The sequence below is a fragment of the Diplotaxodon limnothrissa genome, linkage group LG15, assembly GCF_057381915.1.
Source record: "Diplotaxodon limnothrissa isolate DT_005_m linkage group LG15, D_limnothrissa_male_GT1.1, whole genome shotgun sequence".
NCBI classification, from domain to species: Eukaryota; Metazoa; Chordata; class Actinopteri; order Cichliformes; family Cichlidae; genus Diplotaxodon; species Diplotaxodon limnothrissa.
The window spans coordinates 39,694,912-39,710,774 of NC_140610.1; the positions used below are offsets into that span (position 1 = coordinate 39,694,912).

Sequence of the window (15,863 nt, forward strand, 5' to 3'; positions counted from 1 at the left end):
TTGATGTGATTCCAACTAAAAACCAAAACTACAAAGAACCATAAAAGTCTACAAATGTTTTTGTGTGGTTAAGACTGCGAGGAGAGTTTTAACATATGATCCTATCATAGCCAACGTACTGTCTTTGAGGCGTGACTGCAGGGTTTCCTCCATGAACTGGATTGCTGCATCCCACTGGGGCTTGTCTGTGATGGAGCGGTCTTCGAGGGCATTGTGCTGAATCACCCTCTGACACAACCACACACAGAGGTACAAAAAACACATTCCACTTGTTAGCATCAGTGCTTCTTTGCATCACGACTACATTCTCTATGCTGATGGCATCTCATCATGAAATTCTGTCTGCTCTGGGAGCTTCAATAAACAAGTGTGCACTTTCTGCTTGTGAGGGTATTTTACTGTGTGTTTACCAGGCTGTCCAGGGCCCTCTCATTCCACTTATGCCTCTTGATACTGTCATCCTTCACAGCCTCCTTCAACTTGTCAAAAATGTCATCCTGGTCTTTGCCTTTGTATTCAGCCATGAAGCGGGCAAACTCCTCCTGCAGTGTCTCCCAGGCAATCTGACAGGGGCAAAGTATGCAAAATATAAGGAGGGAAAAGGGGCTATTAGAATAAAGCCACTGCTGGATTTAATTGTTTTTACAAGTTCTACAGTCTGTGTTAATCGAATTAGAGTCAAGATACTCATAAAAAAAACAACACACAGCAAAAAGAAAAGAAATACTAAACAATAGAATATGACAGTGAACTAGGGCTGTGCGATATGACCAAAATCTCACATCCCGATATAAGACATCTATCGTCCGATAACGATATAAATCACAAAAATGTAACATTTTTTTTGTAAATTCTGTGAATCTCTGGCGGCTCGACTTGCGTGAAATGTTTCCAGCTGGGCGTTGTGTAGCTGGAGTCGAGTTTTTTAACCGATGCATGAAACGATACATTTTTAGACATAAGTTGTAACGGCCGCCGTTTTCTTTGTGAGTATTTATTACACGGCTTGCTGCGGGGAAAAGCCTGTTCTAACGTTTGAGTCTAAGGTCTATTTTTTAGCACCCGACGGCTCTTTTTTGCTTCTCATCCATAAACTCTGCATACTCTTTCACGTGATTCAGTTTATTTTGAAAAGTCTCAACAGGATCTTGAGCTTTATTGTGAAAGGTTTATGTGGAAAATAAACAAGCGGACACGTGACGCGATGGAGTTACCGTTGTTGTTGCTAACGACAACGCATAAATACAGGCGCTTGTCTGTCCGTAGTGTGGTTATATTAAATATAAGAGAAAGAGAGAACTTTAAGAAATTAATATAAACACTACAGTGACCATCAAAACGAAAAAATATTGCAGTAAACAGTTTATTTTTGCGACACCACGAAACAAACGATAGCGTAAAATTAAACATAGACGTTTTTATATCGTCATCCGATATATATCGTTATATCAAACAGCCCTACAGTGAACTCACCAAAATGTAATAAAAAAATTCTTAAAATAACAACAATCACTTTAACTGAATTATTCATGATATGAGCTGACTAATAAAGCAAGTGTGCTGCACCTCCAGTGCTTTGTGCGGGAGCTGCTTGTCAGTCCACTGTTTGAGCTTGATGTCTACAGTGGTGTTAAAGGTACCAGAGTCCATTGTTTGGGCAGCAGGCAGGTAGATGTTCTCAATTACATGGGTGGAAACACGTTCCCACAGCTTTTTCTGTAGAATAGATTCCCTACAAGAAGGAAAAAAAACAAGTCAGTTCTGAAAGAGATGTGCGCCGACTTGTACCAAACTTTGTAGCTCAATAACTCTAACCCATGTTAAGATCTTGAAGATTTGGATTATCACTTTTAGTTACAGATAGAAGACAGACAAAAACACAAAAAGAGTGCTTTGGACCAAGGTGTCCAGCTGAGTGCAGTTAAGTCGTCAGCCGGAGCAGGAAAACAATGAGCAAAGAGGGACGCTCGACTGTAAACTCCAACATCTATACTATGACCCTGTTAAAAGCTAACAGCATCCACACTCTCCACAGCGACGCAGAACAAAACCCAGGATTCCCCCGAGTCCCAAATCCCGCTGAGACCAGGGAAGCGTTGCACTTATCTCATTTATCATAAACGCACAGCCATATTTCATTAGGTCCCCTTTTGTTCCAGCTAGCACTCCTCACTGTCAATAAGAGCCATTTCCAATAATGCTGGCTGGCTGCTGGCTGGCTAACAGGGCCACCCCTGCTCCTGTCCATGGGCCATTCATCAGATTATTGATCAGAGAAAACTGATGCCACGCACACAGGGGATTCCCACAACAGCATGCATAGATCTCATTTAAGCAAGGTTTTACTCATTGTGGTATTCACATACAGCTACATGCAGACAAAGATCTGCTTTTTAGCTCATGGCTGGTTAAGTACTAATGCACATTTTAACACTGCTCTTTCCCCATAACATGAAATATCATTCACCTCACAAACAACTAAAACTAACAAAGTCACTGAAATGATGGTGAAACCAACTAAAGAATAATAAATCATGATGTTAGTTCAAGAGGAACTTACCAGTGTTGTGGAGTCACCTGACTCAAACTAATAACTTCATCCAAGATTTCATTTTTAGCCTTTTCAAACAGTTCATTCTGCAAAAAGATTAAATACTACATTAAAAACCTTTAATGTAATTTTAAATTACATTATGCAATTTTAACATATTAATAAACTCTTATTTCTTAAGGACATTTTTTTTTAAAAACACAAATGTAATTTATAAAATATCCATCACTAATGAGCAAGCTTGCTTTTATAAAGAACTATGTGAGAGTTCAAAGAAATGGCTGTTTGTGTTTCCTACCCTGTCCAGCTCTCTTAGACGAGGGTAGTTGTTCTTCCATTCTGTCTCCAGGTTGAATCGTGAAGCTGGTTAAAGCAGGGATCATGAAAAGGAATATTTAAACAAACATTTTCAACTTCAATATGAACAAATTTCAATCTTACGTGGTTTAAAATCACTGCACACCTGAATGACCCACAGGAAATAAACAAATAATCCTGATAAGAGAACTAACTGGTAAAAACTTCCATAACGACAGTAATGCAATTGTTGGTTTAGTGATAAAACCTCTAAATAAAGAGCAACTACTGTTATCATCGATTACATCCACACAGTTCTAAAGAGGGACCATCAGCATTCAGACTGGATGGATTGTATGAAAACTGTTTTGTACCTGATGAGGGTCACTTAGTCTGAGATGTTGTGATTTAATAAAATAGTAGTAGGTGAGACAGTGTGCAGAGGCTATAATATATTTTTAAACAGTCTTACACATGAAACGTGACATTATAATTTTAATATAGACGGCAACATCATAAAGCTCCAACAGACCCTAATCATCAAATTATCTAGTGCTCATTCTTCTGCCTGGCTGAAACTGAACACTTAAATCTTTCTTTCTTTTTCACCATGGAGATTATGCTCCATCCTTTGACAGATCTCGATCATCATCAAGCAATGAGCCTATACAGAGAGAGCCTGGCCTTTTCTCACATAGCATGATATGACGGCAGCCTTCAGTCACCAGATGGTGTTTATTCTCTAATAACAGGGGATGAGGGTTTTGCACACTTACTCTCCCTAACTGGTCTCTGGGGAGGAGGGAAGATGGGGCCAATCACACAATTTTATCAAAAGTCAGAGTTTTACCTCTCGCGTATGCACACAGAGACACACTAGCACACTGAGCTTCTTGCCCCTTTCCACAGCTCCCTATCCACAGTGGAGATTAGGCTAATTGCTGGTTTGTGGAGATGTGGTGGCGCCAAGAATGGAGGATGGAAGCTGGCTGCATGTGATTTGATGGGATATGGATCGATGCTCAACACAATGGACCTATGGGATGTGAAGTCTCATGGCCATAAATCTCTTATGCTGTTAGCAATGAGCTTGAGACTGTCTAGACTAATTGTAGTTGGAAGTCAAGACAGAGGGGGTGGAAAAGTATGGCAGAGTGGCTGAGGAAAGCCAATATAGGGAGACTGAAAAGAGTAAGATCAGCTACTCCTTTTACTGTTAATCCTAACATGCCTATTCACATTATTTTTAATGTCTGCAAACAGATCTGACCATATAAATGTTTCATTGCAAACAACCAATCTATATGAATCAATTGGTTCTTTATAGGATAAAATTAAATGCTGAAGGTGCTGTCATACCTTTGAAGACATCAGCTTGTTGCTCTACAGACTCCCGCACCATCTTCCAGAAGCAGTCAGCGACGGCCAGACTCAAGTTCTTTGTAGTCACCTGGTGAGCTTTCAGCATGCCGTCCCTAGTTGTGCACACAAATTATTTCTCAACTCTGGAATTACTTATTTGATGAACTTTTAGAAGCTGCATATTAGATGGTATAACTTGCCTGAGTAACCTAGAGTTCTGAAAGAAGTCCTCTTCATAGTCTTTGATGGAGTCTATGCTTTCAGCACTGCTTCCTGGACACAAGCAATTAGCAATAAAAAGTATGAGCAAATAATTTAACATAAATTAGCGACTATTCTATGCAATGCTGTGTGTTACATAATGTATTTCTATCAAATAGTGGCCGAGTCTTTTATTTAGCCCAAAGGCAGAAGGCCTTTATTTGAGAGCAAGCTTGTACTAAATGTAGCCTTCATTTAGTAGAATACGTGTCATGCTCATGTAGGAAGGCTTGCTGCTCTGCTCCAGTTCGCAATTTAAAAATTACTGCATTTGCATTACTGCATTTCTCTGAATGCATCACAGAAAACAATGACTTCCTTATGGCAAAGATGAATGAGACACCTTGTGATTCCCTGCACATGTTCTTTGTTTTAACAGCAGGCATCCCTGAATGCTTTCTGCTTCCCTCACACAGGGAGGGTCATCTACCTGGCTACCTACTTCACCTGCTGTTTAGTTAAGCTAAAGTGGAGATAAAACATTTTAAAACAAATTTCTCTATGGAAATGTGACATTATTGACCTAAAAGTCATCATTAAGGGACACAAAAATAAATGTAGCATGCTGGAGTTCACAGTAGTGGACGTCACCTTTTCCTGTTACAACAGCAAAGTAGCCCAGGGCTTTCATGGGAAACAGCTTGCCTTCCACTATTTGCTGAATCTGAAAAAGAAGATGGCAAAAAAAACCAAAAGACAAATATGACTGAAATTCTCTATTCTGTTGTGTGCACACTGTTTTCTGAAACCAGGTGCTGACTTGCCAAGAAAATCTGGTTAAACTGTAAGGATTTAGCGCCCTCTTGTGGTGTAGTTGCAAATAGCTCTAATCACACTGCAATAATTGCATGACGAATCAACATGATCACTTTTAAGAAGTCATTTTAACACGATGAACAACAATGTCATGATAATGTTTTTTTTAGGTGTCAAGAATCATTAGGCAGACCTGTATTTTTGCCACTACATTAAGAAATTAAAATAAAATAAAGCTTTCGAAGCTGTTAATAGTATATCTTTTACCTATAAAGTAACTATTTTACAACATTTTCTTAGATGGCAAAGACTAGTTACTCTGCTTGGGCTGGCCAGGTTCTTCTCAGCCAGGTCCACTTTGGTCAGGACAAAGATGGTCCTCTTTCCCTGAGGGTCCATCTGGCTAACCAGGTCTGTTACAATGCTCCGCTCTGCATCCACACTGCCATCTGGACAACGAGCAAGAGGGTTAGTCCACGTAGAGATCACCTCTTCTCTCACTTTGATATGTGCTGGTTTTATTACTGTAAATGGAAACATATGCATATCTTACCCTGAATACAGAGGATGATTGCATTGGGGTTTTGCATGTAGGCCTTGCTGATGCTGAAGATGGTTTCCTTAGTGTCTGTTGCCATGCCCGCAGTCACCGTCTACAAGACATTAAATAACTTTTTAAGACTGCAATTTTCACAAAAAGTGAAATAGTGACTCTAACAGCAACTTCTACACTTTAGGAAAACAAATAAATTTTTGATTTTTTAAAAATTATCTATTACATATTGGTAAATCAATATAAGGTAAATTATAGAAAAAAACCCAAATGAAATCCTAATACAGCCAAAGGAATTTGAAACATTATTATACGCAGAATATAGACTTACACTGATTACACCCGGTAAGTCAACGAGTACCATCCTCTGGATGCCAGGCCCTTTAACGCTCAAGGATATTGTCTAACATACAGAATAGAAAACATCATTTCATGAAACACTGCAGGAAAAAAAACTTTATGTTTAATCTGAGTGTTAGTATATGTACAACCTCAGAGCTGACTGTCTGTCCTTCCTTCACACTTTTCCTCATCCTCAGCTCAATCTCATGCCTGAGAGCAGCCAGCTGTGGGACACAGAAAGAAAGAGCACAATAAATACTTTAATGAAACAACTAGCTTGAAGTTGTAGTTTCTATCAAATGGATGGATTGAAGACTGTGTCACTTACATCTTCCTCTTTGGTTAGGTCAAACTCTCGGCCACTGTCCTTGAACATGGCCACGTGGTGAGGGCCTTCACTTAATGTTACCTACACAACATAAGAGTTTTTATGTATTTAAAAAAATGAGTCAATGTTGGTTTAACTTCCCAGAATGCTTGTGTGACAACACTCAAAAACATCTTTGTTGTTCCTTATGTAAACCTGTTTATGATGACATTTTCTGACCATGTTGTGAAAAAATATTCAATTAAATAAGGGCCATATAAATATGAAATCTTTCACACACACGCGAACCACACTGGCCACACACACCTTGACGGGAGAGCGTGTCATCATCTCTCCTGAGCCCCTGGGAAATATCCTGGCTTGTGCTATCATCTCGAGCACGCTGGTCTTTCCAGCACTCTGATCGCCCACCACAACGACCTGAAGCACAAGTTTAGGAAGAGGGTGAGACCACACAAAGAGACAGGGAAAGGTAAACAGCTCAACCAAACAGCGTTGGGATAATGGAAAATGAAACAGAAGGCCTTCTGGGATCCAGTAACAATAAATGCAAGTTTGGCAACATATTTACAAAGTTTTGATGCACACTCAATCATCCACGTAAGGAAATCCCAAAAAGTTGATTCGTTGATTAACAGAATCAACCTTTCGGGTATTTAGGAAGTTGTTTGTTGATTTTTATGAGTCAAGCTATCAATTCTAACACACACCCACGAACACACACAAAAATGACACAAAAATGTTGTTTCTTAAAAAACACACAGATGTTCAACAAATAAAGCTCATATGTACCCTGGGTAGGTGGTCCTGGGTGTTGTAGTTGGCATCATAGTCCGACAAGACATCCAGGACTTCAGAATACATATCAATAAGGGATTTCTACACAAGGAGACAGAACAGTAATTAATTATCAGTCTTTGAGTAATTAGCTGTCACAACAAAGAAGAGCTGGAGAATAACTAAATCTATGAAAGGCAACACTTTTTTTTATCATTAACAGATATTAATCATAATAAAATGTAACTGCCCAACACTCTGGGACCTATCTGGAAAATATTCCAGATATCTGCAATGCTCACATCTGAAAAAGCAATCCCAATTAAAGTAAAATCTAGACCAGGAAAAAGAGAATCTGTATGTGTTTAATATGTTCATAACCCACCTTCACTTTCCTTTGGTGAATGCCCTTATCATCTTTTTGCAGCACCACTTTCCTCAACTCTTTGTTTTCCTTCTCCAGTCTCTCCAGCATGCGCTGATATCTTAGCTAATGGACAAATAGCAGTGTCAAAACTAACAACCAGAAACATTTCAACATTTACATTTAAGCAAGGAGAAAGTCACAGCTACTGTACCTGAGTGCGCAGCAGCTCTTCTTGGAGCTGGTCTATCTTTTCTTTGTCAGATGACTAAAGATCACAGAAGAGACAAAGAAAAAAAAAAAAAAAAACAACAACAACAAACGTTAATGCTTCCTTTCTCTTCTGAATACAAGAGCTAACCCCACGACTCTCACAGAACACCTTCAAACAACTGAACTCCCACCGGCATCATAAAGGCTCAATCCGTGCATTCTGTCTACGGAGAGAGTTGAAAGTCAAGTTAATGCAAGAGAGGAACACAAATTTCAGGCACATACTATCATTCTGGCATCGCTCAGCTTCAATCAACACACTATGATTCACAAACAGGCACAAATCACAGAGTGAACTTAATCACAAATTCACTGCCATTACAGCTTAATTTTAATGATTGGACAAACTGTATTTTATTTTGTATATTATATATATGCAACATGTTTGGAACAATGAGATGTGGGACAGGAAGCAGGAGGCACAGCAGACATGGACAAATGATAGAAGAAGAAGAAAAGGAATTTAAAGACACACCAAACTATTTCATTAAAAACCATTTCTATACTGCACAACAGGGGTAAGAAATGTTCTTCAACTTACATTCTTGCAATACATAGCAAAGATTTTTGAAAAGCTAAGAGATCGCTTCATTATTTTTAAAGAGCTTAAGCGTGTTGATGAAGTAAATTGATAAAGAAAAGTTAGATCCACTCATGAGAGTTTAAAAAAAAAAGTGTAGCTCACACCATGCGGCAGGCTTCACTCCACTCCATGCAGCGCTTCTGCACAATAATGCAGTACTGCTGATGATTATCCAGCCACTTGCGTGGGAGAATGACGCTGGCTATAGTCACCATTTCTAGCAAACCCAGCTGTTGTGGTCCATGCAAGCCCTTTCAACAGCACACTGGCAAAACAAACTCAAACTACACAGTCAAAGAAGACGACTGCTTTTTAATACTGTAGAGGGTGGAATAAAATCTGCTGACAGGCCAATTTATGTGGACTACAAGTTTAACAAAAACAAATATATATACACCAACTTTACACCAGCTGAAAATCTTATGAGGTCACCGCTACAGTAACTGTTTAGTATACTCATGTGTGGTTATTTTCACACTTTTAATTGTGCCCATCAGCACCGCTGAGGTAAAGAGGCTTGAACCTTTCAGAGAGGAAACACTGATTTTCACTGGGTGTGAAGTTACTCTAGTGTTTTTTTTTTAAGGTAGCGCTGGCTGACATTACTTAGTCCAACGATTTAAATCTGTGCTGTAGCTATAAAGCTTTAGGAGTCTCTTGTATGATAGAGCAGATCTAAGCGGGACTGGACCTTCACCTTGCGTGACTGTTGAGGGGGGCTGGGGTTCGGAGCAGGCTCTGACGGTTGGGGGCGTGCACTACTGGCTGCAGCGGCCCGTCGGACCTCCTCCTCGTGCCGCTGGATCTGCTGCTGAATAAGAATGAGCTCGCCAAGCAGACCCTGCTGAGGTATGTCATAGTGAGAAAAAGGCAGGAGGCGCAACAAAAACATCTGCAGGCCACTGCAGTAACCCAACACAGGGCTACAGCAGAGGGCGTCTGTCTTTGTCTCTGGGATTTATTTTGTTTTTGAGTCAAAATTAAACTGTATTAATTAAGGGTTGTCATTAAAACGAATCACAGTCTTTGGCTGTGTTAATCTTGCCACCATCATCAGTGTAACTGAGCAAAGTCAGCCTCTCCTAAATCCAAAACACAGAGATGCTGAACTTTGTCAGACTGAAGGCAGAAGAGGCAACTAATACGACAACCAGTGCCTCTCAGCGAGTGGCAGCAACTGTGATACTGTTGCATTTGCTCATTATTATGCTCCACTGAGGATTTTTGGCTATCTGCTCATCATGAGTGGAACAACACTTTGCCTGAAGTTCATAATTCCTCAATAACACAACTTCTGTAAAACAAGTTTCAAGTTTTGACCAAAATGTTTAGATGTGCTGCAAAACAACGTTAAATGGACCTGAAAACAACTGGTCGGAAGTTGATGATTAACCAAGCGAAGCAGGCACTGAGATATCGGTCAGGGTGAAGCACAAAGCATACTAAATAGCAGGAAAAATAGTTCAAGAGTCCCCACCATGACGTATGTCAAATTGTGTGCATCCTTTTGCTTTTTCACTCTGTGAAATGTGCAAATAATATAATAAAAAGTGGTGTTTTGTTCATGTTGGAGACCATGATCATAGAAAAAATAGGGAATAGGAAAGTTTTGTTTTGTAAAAGCACCTCCTAATACTCCAAGTCGCTGTCACTTTCCTTTAAACTTTAGAGACTGTTAAACAAGCACACTTATACACAATCACATACACCACACATACGCACGCAGACACAAACAAGGTAAAAATAGATAAATAAATAATAGGACATGGATGCGCTGAAACAGAAAACAAAACAAACATACATACAAAGTACAAAACATACAAAACAGCACAAGGACAACAGAAATGAAATAACTGTGTAAATAAGGAAATAAAGTTAAAAGAAGCAACTATCCACCGACGTGAGACAACAGTCAATAAACTTCGCACATGTTCAGCAGTGTGTGTAAGAACTTGCAGTTAACACTTTGATTTGGTGCTGTACAGTTTGCAGGTACAGGTTTAAAACTTTGATGAAGATCAAACTACTCTAGCAGCACTTACAGACAGCTTTTTGGCAATTTACCATCTTTAATTAACACTGTTCTTGTACAAACTTTGTTCTCACTATTACACCTTTATATATCTGTGTATCGGCTGGTAAGATTGTGTTTAACTCACATTTCACATTCAGAAGAACTCACTGAATCAAAACGAACCCCAAGTAGTACACTGCTAAAGACTATGGACCTCAATCGCTGCCAGGTCTTCAAAGCACATTACATTTAAAAATGTACAATTTTTTCGAGTAATACAAACTAACATTTAAGTTTCTTGGGGGGCATTTTGATTTAAATGATCATAGTTCTTTTCCTTGAAGCGAAAAGTAGCAGACAGGAGCTGAGCGAGACCAAGCTGTGTCAGAGTAAAGAGAAGAAAAACTAGGAAGTGTGAGCAGATTCTATCTACTTGCCTTTTTGTACTGCTTGTCACCAGCTTCATGTGCGACTGCAGCAGAGGAATCTGTGGCATTTAGTGGAGGATCACCTGAAGTTTCTATCAGAGGAGACATAACAACCCAGGATAAGATTACTAATGCAAATACATAAATATTATTACATGCAGCTCAAACTAGGAGAGTTGTGACTATGGCTAAAAGACCCCCGATAGAAAAATAGAAGAGCAGAATGACTAAAATTCAAATGTCTGGAAAATGTAGCACTACATAAGTTTTTCAAGCTATTCAGGAACGTATAACAGTCTGATAATCATCAGAAAACTTAGCACAGCTAGGACTAGATGTTGAAGCACTGAAATACTGTAAATGGTTCCATCCGTTTGACGCTGACGTCTTTGACTCTGATTAACTTCCATACCTTGTTAGGAACACAGTTTTAGATGGACAAAAAGCAATTCAAGAATTGACTTCTTTAAGATCTTTACATTTAATTTTCTAATATTCCTTTGGCACCTAATCAAAACTGGTGAAATTAAGTTTTCAAGACATGTTATGACAATGCACAAGGAAAACTCTACTAAGCAACAGAATGAACATGTACAGAGAAAAATGTAGTAGCATTGGGAATAAGTATATTGATTATATCAATGGACAAATATTTTTCCTGAAGCCATTACAGGTACATTAAGTGTTAATAGTGCATGAGTAAGAGCCAGAGACACTCCCTGCTGTTATTATGACTCCTTGCAAAGGCGTGGTCACATCTGTGTGGGAATCCCTTCAGGTAAATATTTCACATACTGTTGTGCAATGAACTACCTTTATTAATCTTAACCCATTTAAGGGTTACATTATTGTTATTTAATTAATTTCAGCTAATTGTTTGGATTGATTATTAGAATTCATTTACATCTTAATCAGCTTTGTGTTCATTTTCCAACCATTTGAATAACAATAAGTTTGAGCAAAACAAACCTGCCCCAACGATTAGTGATGAAAGAATGACAGAAGCAAAAAACCCTGGTGAGAAAAAAGGGTGGAAGTCAAAGGAGGCAAAGAATACACAACACAGTAGGACAAAGCACAGCCGAGGACAGTCCGGTTTAAAGAAAGGAAAACGGAAAAGGGGAGATACTACAGGTAAAAACAATGATCTGCATTTATGAGCTCTCCAGACCCTTTCTGTAGATTTTTCTTAAAAATAAAAAAATAAAAATTTATGCTCTAAATTAACTATGGAAAGGTAAACTTCAAGGTTTCTATGAATTTGGGGTGACTTCAAGATGCAGTAGAGAAATCTTCTACCAATTCAAGCAAAGCTTAGTCCAAGATTAGACCTTTTAACCCTCATAGTTACACTTACTGAACTCGGTAAATAGTCTGAACAATGACAGCAGCATTTAACTGCATATCCCAGGAAGATGCTCTGCTACTGCCTTCAGAGCCAAAATCATGGCCACCATGCCAGTGCTGTGGCGAGACAATTGTCAGATAGCCACAGAAAGAAAAGAGGGGAGTGGGCAGCACTACTGAGAGCTGGGTTTACACACCTAACAACAGATGCAGACCAGAAGCTCCTTTGACTTCACTACCCAAACTCACACCTGTGAAGAACGTGGAGGACAACAGGAGGGTAGGGGGGGAGGAGAAAGGAAGAACAACACAAGATAAAAATCATAAAAGACAGAAGCAAAGGGATGATGGTCAAAGCAGGGACACAGCTAGCTAGATGATGTATATTAATACAAAGATACTGCTGTGCCAGAGCTTTAAGTGACCTAGCTAATTAATAGAAAACTGTTAAAATTGATAAGAACACCCTCAAATGGGCGTCATCTTGAAAAAAGCCATAAATGTTACAGTTATCATTAGTGCCTTTTCATTATGAAAGCATAACCGATCCTTCATCATTTGTAGGCAGAATATAATATTTAGTATTTATTTAAACATTAATGCTGATGTACGATGACAAAAAACATGATCAAATCCTCATCCAGTCAAAATGCCTCCTACACAATACTCAGTGAGGCTTATTAGTACAAAGTGTGTGAATGTGTGTGTGAATGGGTGGATGACTGGATATGTAAAGCGCTTTGGGGTCCTTAGGGACTAGTAAAGCGCTATATAAATACAGGCCATTTACCATTTTATTTAAATCTAAGCTTTCATGTTCCCAGGAACAAACTTGTACTGTAGTGAAATTCCTTATCACAGGAAACGTCATACAGTTTACACAATCAGTTTGTACAGATAATGTTTTTAAATGAAAGTCATGAAATAACAGACATGTATACATTTATATTGGTATAATACCACACATAAATGCTGCACATGGACCCATCTAAATGGTGACACCATGAAACCAAAGTCAGCAATAAAACAAAATCGCAATTACTGGACGGTTCAGTTAATAAGGAATCATTTAATAACCACAACCAGAGGTAGAAAGGGTGTAGCAGAAAAATCAGCAAGTAACAGGATACAGAAGTCTACTTGCTCATTCTGCTCAGGTCCCTTAGAGGTCGGAGACCAAAAATGCAACCCTTGGAGTATGTTACAGGTAAGAAGGTAGAAGAGGAAAGCAGGTTTGCTTCAGTGAAGCTACTGTAACCTTCATTCTAAATCCTGACACTCAGATGTCTGCACATGCTATTTTTTACAATAATATGTAATTGCATTAAGTGAATGCTGATGCTTTGTTTACTCACCAGAGGTGAGGAGGCTTTTGAGGAACGTGAAGTTCTCCCCAATTTTGTCAAAGTCGGGTAGTAGTTTGGCTATTTCTTCCATCTCTGGTAGAGCTTTGGCCAGTTTATCTGCAGGTGAAAATGGATAACACAGTCAGGTGGAAAAGACAGAGCTGCAGCTCATGATACAGCTGGTGGAAAACAATGTGAGGGATTTAATCATTATTGTTTGTAAAAAAAAAAAATAAAAAATAAAAATTACCAAGATCTATTTGTTCGCTCAGTTCCCAAACAAAATCAGGAATCACCCAGTTGTATTCACTAAAATCAGGCAGCATTTCCTTCCACTCATCATAGGTCTGGTAGAAAACATAAACAAACAAAAAAACATCACCGCTTCAGTATGTTTAACAGTTTTCCTGCATCTCACATGACAAGCAAAGCACAACACTCCACACTGACCTTCTTAGCTGTATACCCTCCTCCCACTGCACTCCCCAGCAGAATATATCTGAGCTTCAGCAACCGAGCAGCAAGGCGAGCCACCCAGAAGTTGCGCTGCTGCTGGTACCCGTGGCCCCCAGAGCCCGGGTGAGGCTTCGGCGGCCGCATGGGCAACCGAGACATGGAGGTGAAATAGCGGGCTGCTGTGCGATGAGGAGGGCGCTGAGGGTTGCCGTTTCCAGAGTAACGGTGATGGATAGCACGGGAGAGAGGGTGCAGCTTCTGCAAGGGTATCCGAAATCTCACCCCCATGTTGTTGGCCACCAGGTTCCTGCAGGCCACGCTGAGATGAGGTGTGGATGAAAAAAATAAAGACACCTCATTTCCACAGAACAGTTACAAAAGCAGTCATTTTTGTTCAAGGTAGCCCCAATAGACTGCAGCAACACGCAGGAAAGCAGATGGCACACGTTTTCAGGTTTGACATTGAACGTTATAAACAACCCAGTTTATTACAATAAATCACTTAACTAAGTGTACAGACACAGTTAACAGGGGTCTGTCAATCTATCGTTTTTGTTTTTAAATAACGCAGCTGCTGTACACACTCAGCGACCGAGCTAGACTTTTAGCCGGTTTATGCTAGGGTAACGTTTATGCTGCAGTAGCACCGGCAACATAAACCAAACGCACTCCACACGTAGACAGCCGTGATAACTCCTATAATATGTGTCCTTTATCTTTCTTACTATGACATGGGGCTGCTGTCATCTACACAGAACCAGGTCGGCCGTCCTGAGCTGTCAGAGGAAGCAGCTTCATATGTGCTCTCCTCACACCGTAGCTAACCCTGGCTTCTGTTACCTTCATTAAATACAAACTCACCAGGCAGCTCTGCTCCCTACACGCAGCATGATGCTGTTAAAGCAGCTTCACGGAGATGTCGTTCAGATTCACTATTTAGGTACAGTTTAATTCATCTTCCCAAACAACACACATTTGCTTGCCCGTTGTGGCGGCTAACAAGGACACAATCGGAATGACAGTCCACTTCCGGTGAGTGGTTCCACCGCCTAAAGAGCACTGACAAAATAAACGATGTAGGGAATTGGTTCCTATACGTACCTCTGCTATAATATCTCTTTTCGGTTTGACTGCAGAGTTTTATAAATCATTTTCTAATCTCCTGGCTCCGTTTTTACTGCAGATTTTTACAGAAAGTATAGAGAATAACACCCTCCCTCCTCTTACTCAAGGTCTCATAACACTTATTCCAAAACCAAACAAAGACTTACTCTTTATTGATAATTGGAGACCCATCTCCCTGCTCAATAATGACTATAAGATTATGGCTTTAATACTTGCTAACAGAATTAAAGAGGTCTTGGAAACAATTACTGATGAGACACAATCAGGCTTTATGAGAAACAGACACATTTCTAATAACATTAGACTGGTTTTGGATTTACTTGATTACTCTGATCTGGTACCTGACAATAGCTTCATTCTCTTCCTGGATTTTTATAAGGCTTTTGATACAATTGAACATCAATTTATTTTCCACTCTTTGGAAAAATTTGGCTTTGGCAAGTTTTTCTGTAAAGCTGTCAAAACCTTATACACAAATGGCAATGGTTCTATTAAAATGATTAACGGCTCCACCCCGAGATTTGACCTGAAACGTGGTATTCGCCAAGGATGTCCTATTTCACCATATTTATTTTTACTTTGTACACAAATTCTTGCAACTAATATTTCAAACAGTGTTGTACAAGGAATCACCATAGCTGATAAGGAGCTCGCCATCAGCCAGTTAGCCGATGACACCACACTCTTCTCGAAGAATGCA

At 39.6% G+C, this 15,863-nt stretch overlaps 1 protein-coding gene across 4 annotated transcripts in view; it reads right to left on the reverse strand.

The window, feature by feature from the left end:
• Positions 1–15,061, reverse strand: part of opa1 (OPA1 mitochondrial dynamin like GTPase) — a 35,347-nt gene extending 20,286 nt beyond the window's left edge. The window contains exons 1-24 of one of the 4 annotated variants that reach the window (XM_085372685.1): positions 14,900–15,061; positions 14,033–14,357; positions 13,833–13,929; positions 13,592–13,699; positions 12,434–12,487; positions 10,899–10,981; positions 9,145–9,288; positions 7,806–7,859; positions 7,613–7,717; positions 7,243–7,329; positions 6,757–6,870; positions 6,451–6,531; positions 6,272–6,346; positions 6,112–6,183; positions 5,781–5,880; positions 5,546–5,676; positions 5,063–5,135; positions 4,411–4,483; positions 4,208–4,323; positions 2,850–2,914; positions 2,561–2,637; positions 1,567–1,732; positions 411–563; positions 120–228 (exon numbers count right to left, since the gene is read on the reverse strand). In XM_085372685.1, the coding sequence (XP_085228811.1) occupies positions 120–228; positions 411–563; positions 1,567–1,732; positions 2,561–2,637; positions 2,850–2,914; positions 4,208–4,323; positions 4,411–4,483; positions 5,063–5,135; positions 5,546–5,676; positions 5,781–5,880; positions 6,112–6,183; positions 6,272–6,346; positions 6,451–6,531; positions 6,757–6,870; positions 7,243–7,329; positions 7,613–7,717; positions 7,806–7,859; positions 9,145–9,288; positions 10,899–10,981; positions 12,434–12,487; positions 13,592–13,699; positions 13,833–13,929; positions 14,033–14,357; positions 14,900–14,928 (2,491 nt within the window). In that variant the 5' untranslated portion in view covers positions 14,929–15,061. The remainder of the gene's footprint in view (positions 1–119; positions 229–410; positions 564–1,566; positions 1,733–2,560; positions 2,638–2,849; positions 2,915–4,207; positions 4,324–4,410; positions 4,484–5,062; positions 5,136–5,545; positions 5,677–5,780; positions 5,881–6,111; positions 6,184–6,271; positions 6,347–6,450; positions 6,532–6,756; positions 6,871–7,242; positions 7,330–7,612; positions 7,718–7,805; positions 7,860–9,144; positions 9,289–10,898; positions 10,982–12,433; positions 12,488–13,591; positions 13,700–13,832; positions 13,930–14,032; positions 14,358–14,899) is intronic. The other 3 variants (XM_085372686.1, XM_085372687.1, XM_085372688.1) reach the window with 3 other exon arrangements.
• Between the last annotated feature and the right edge of the window lie 802 nt (positions 15,062–15,863).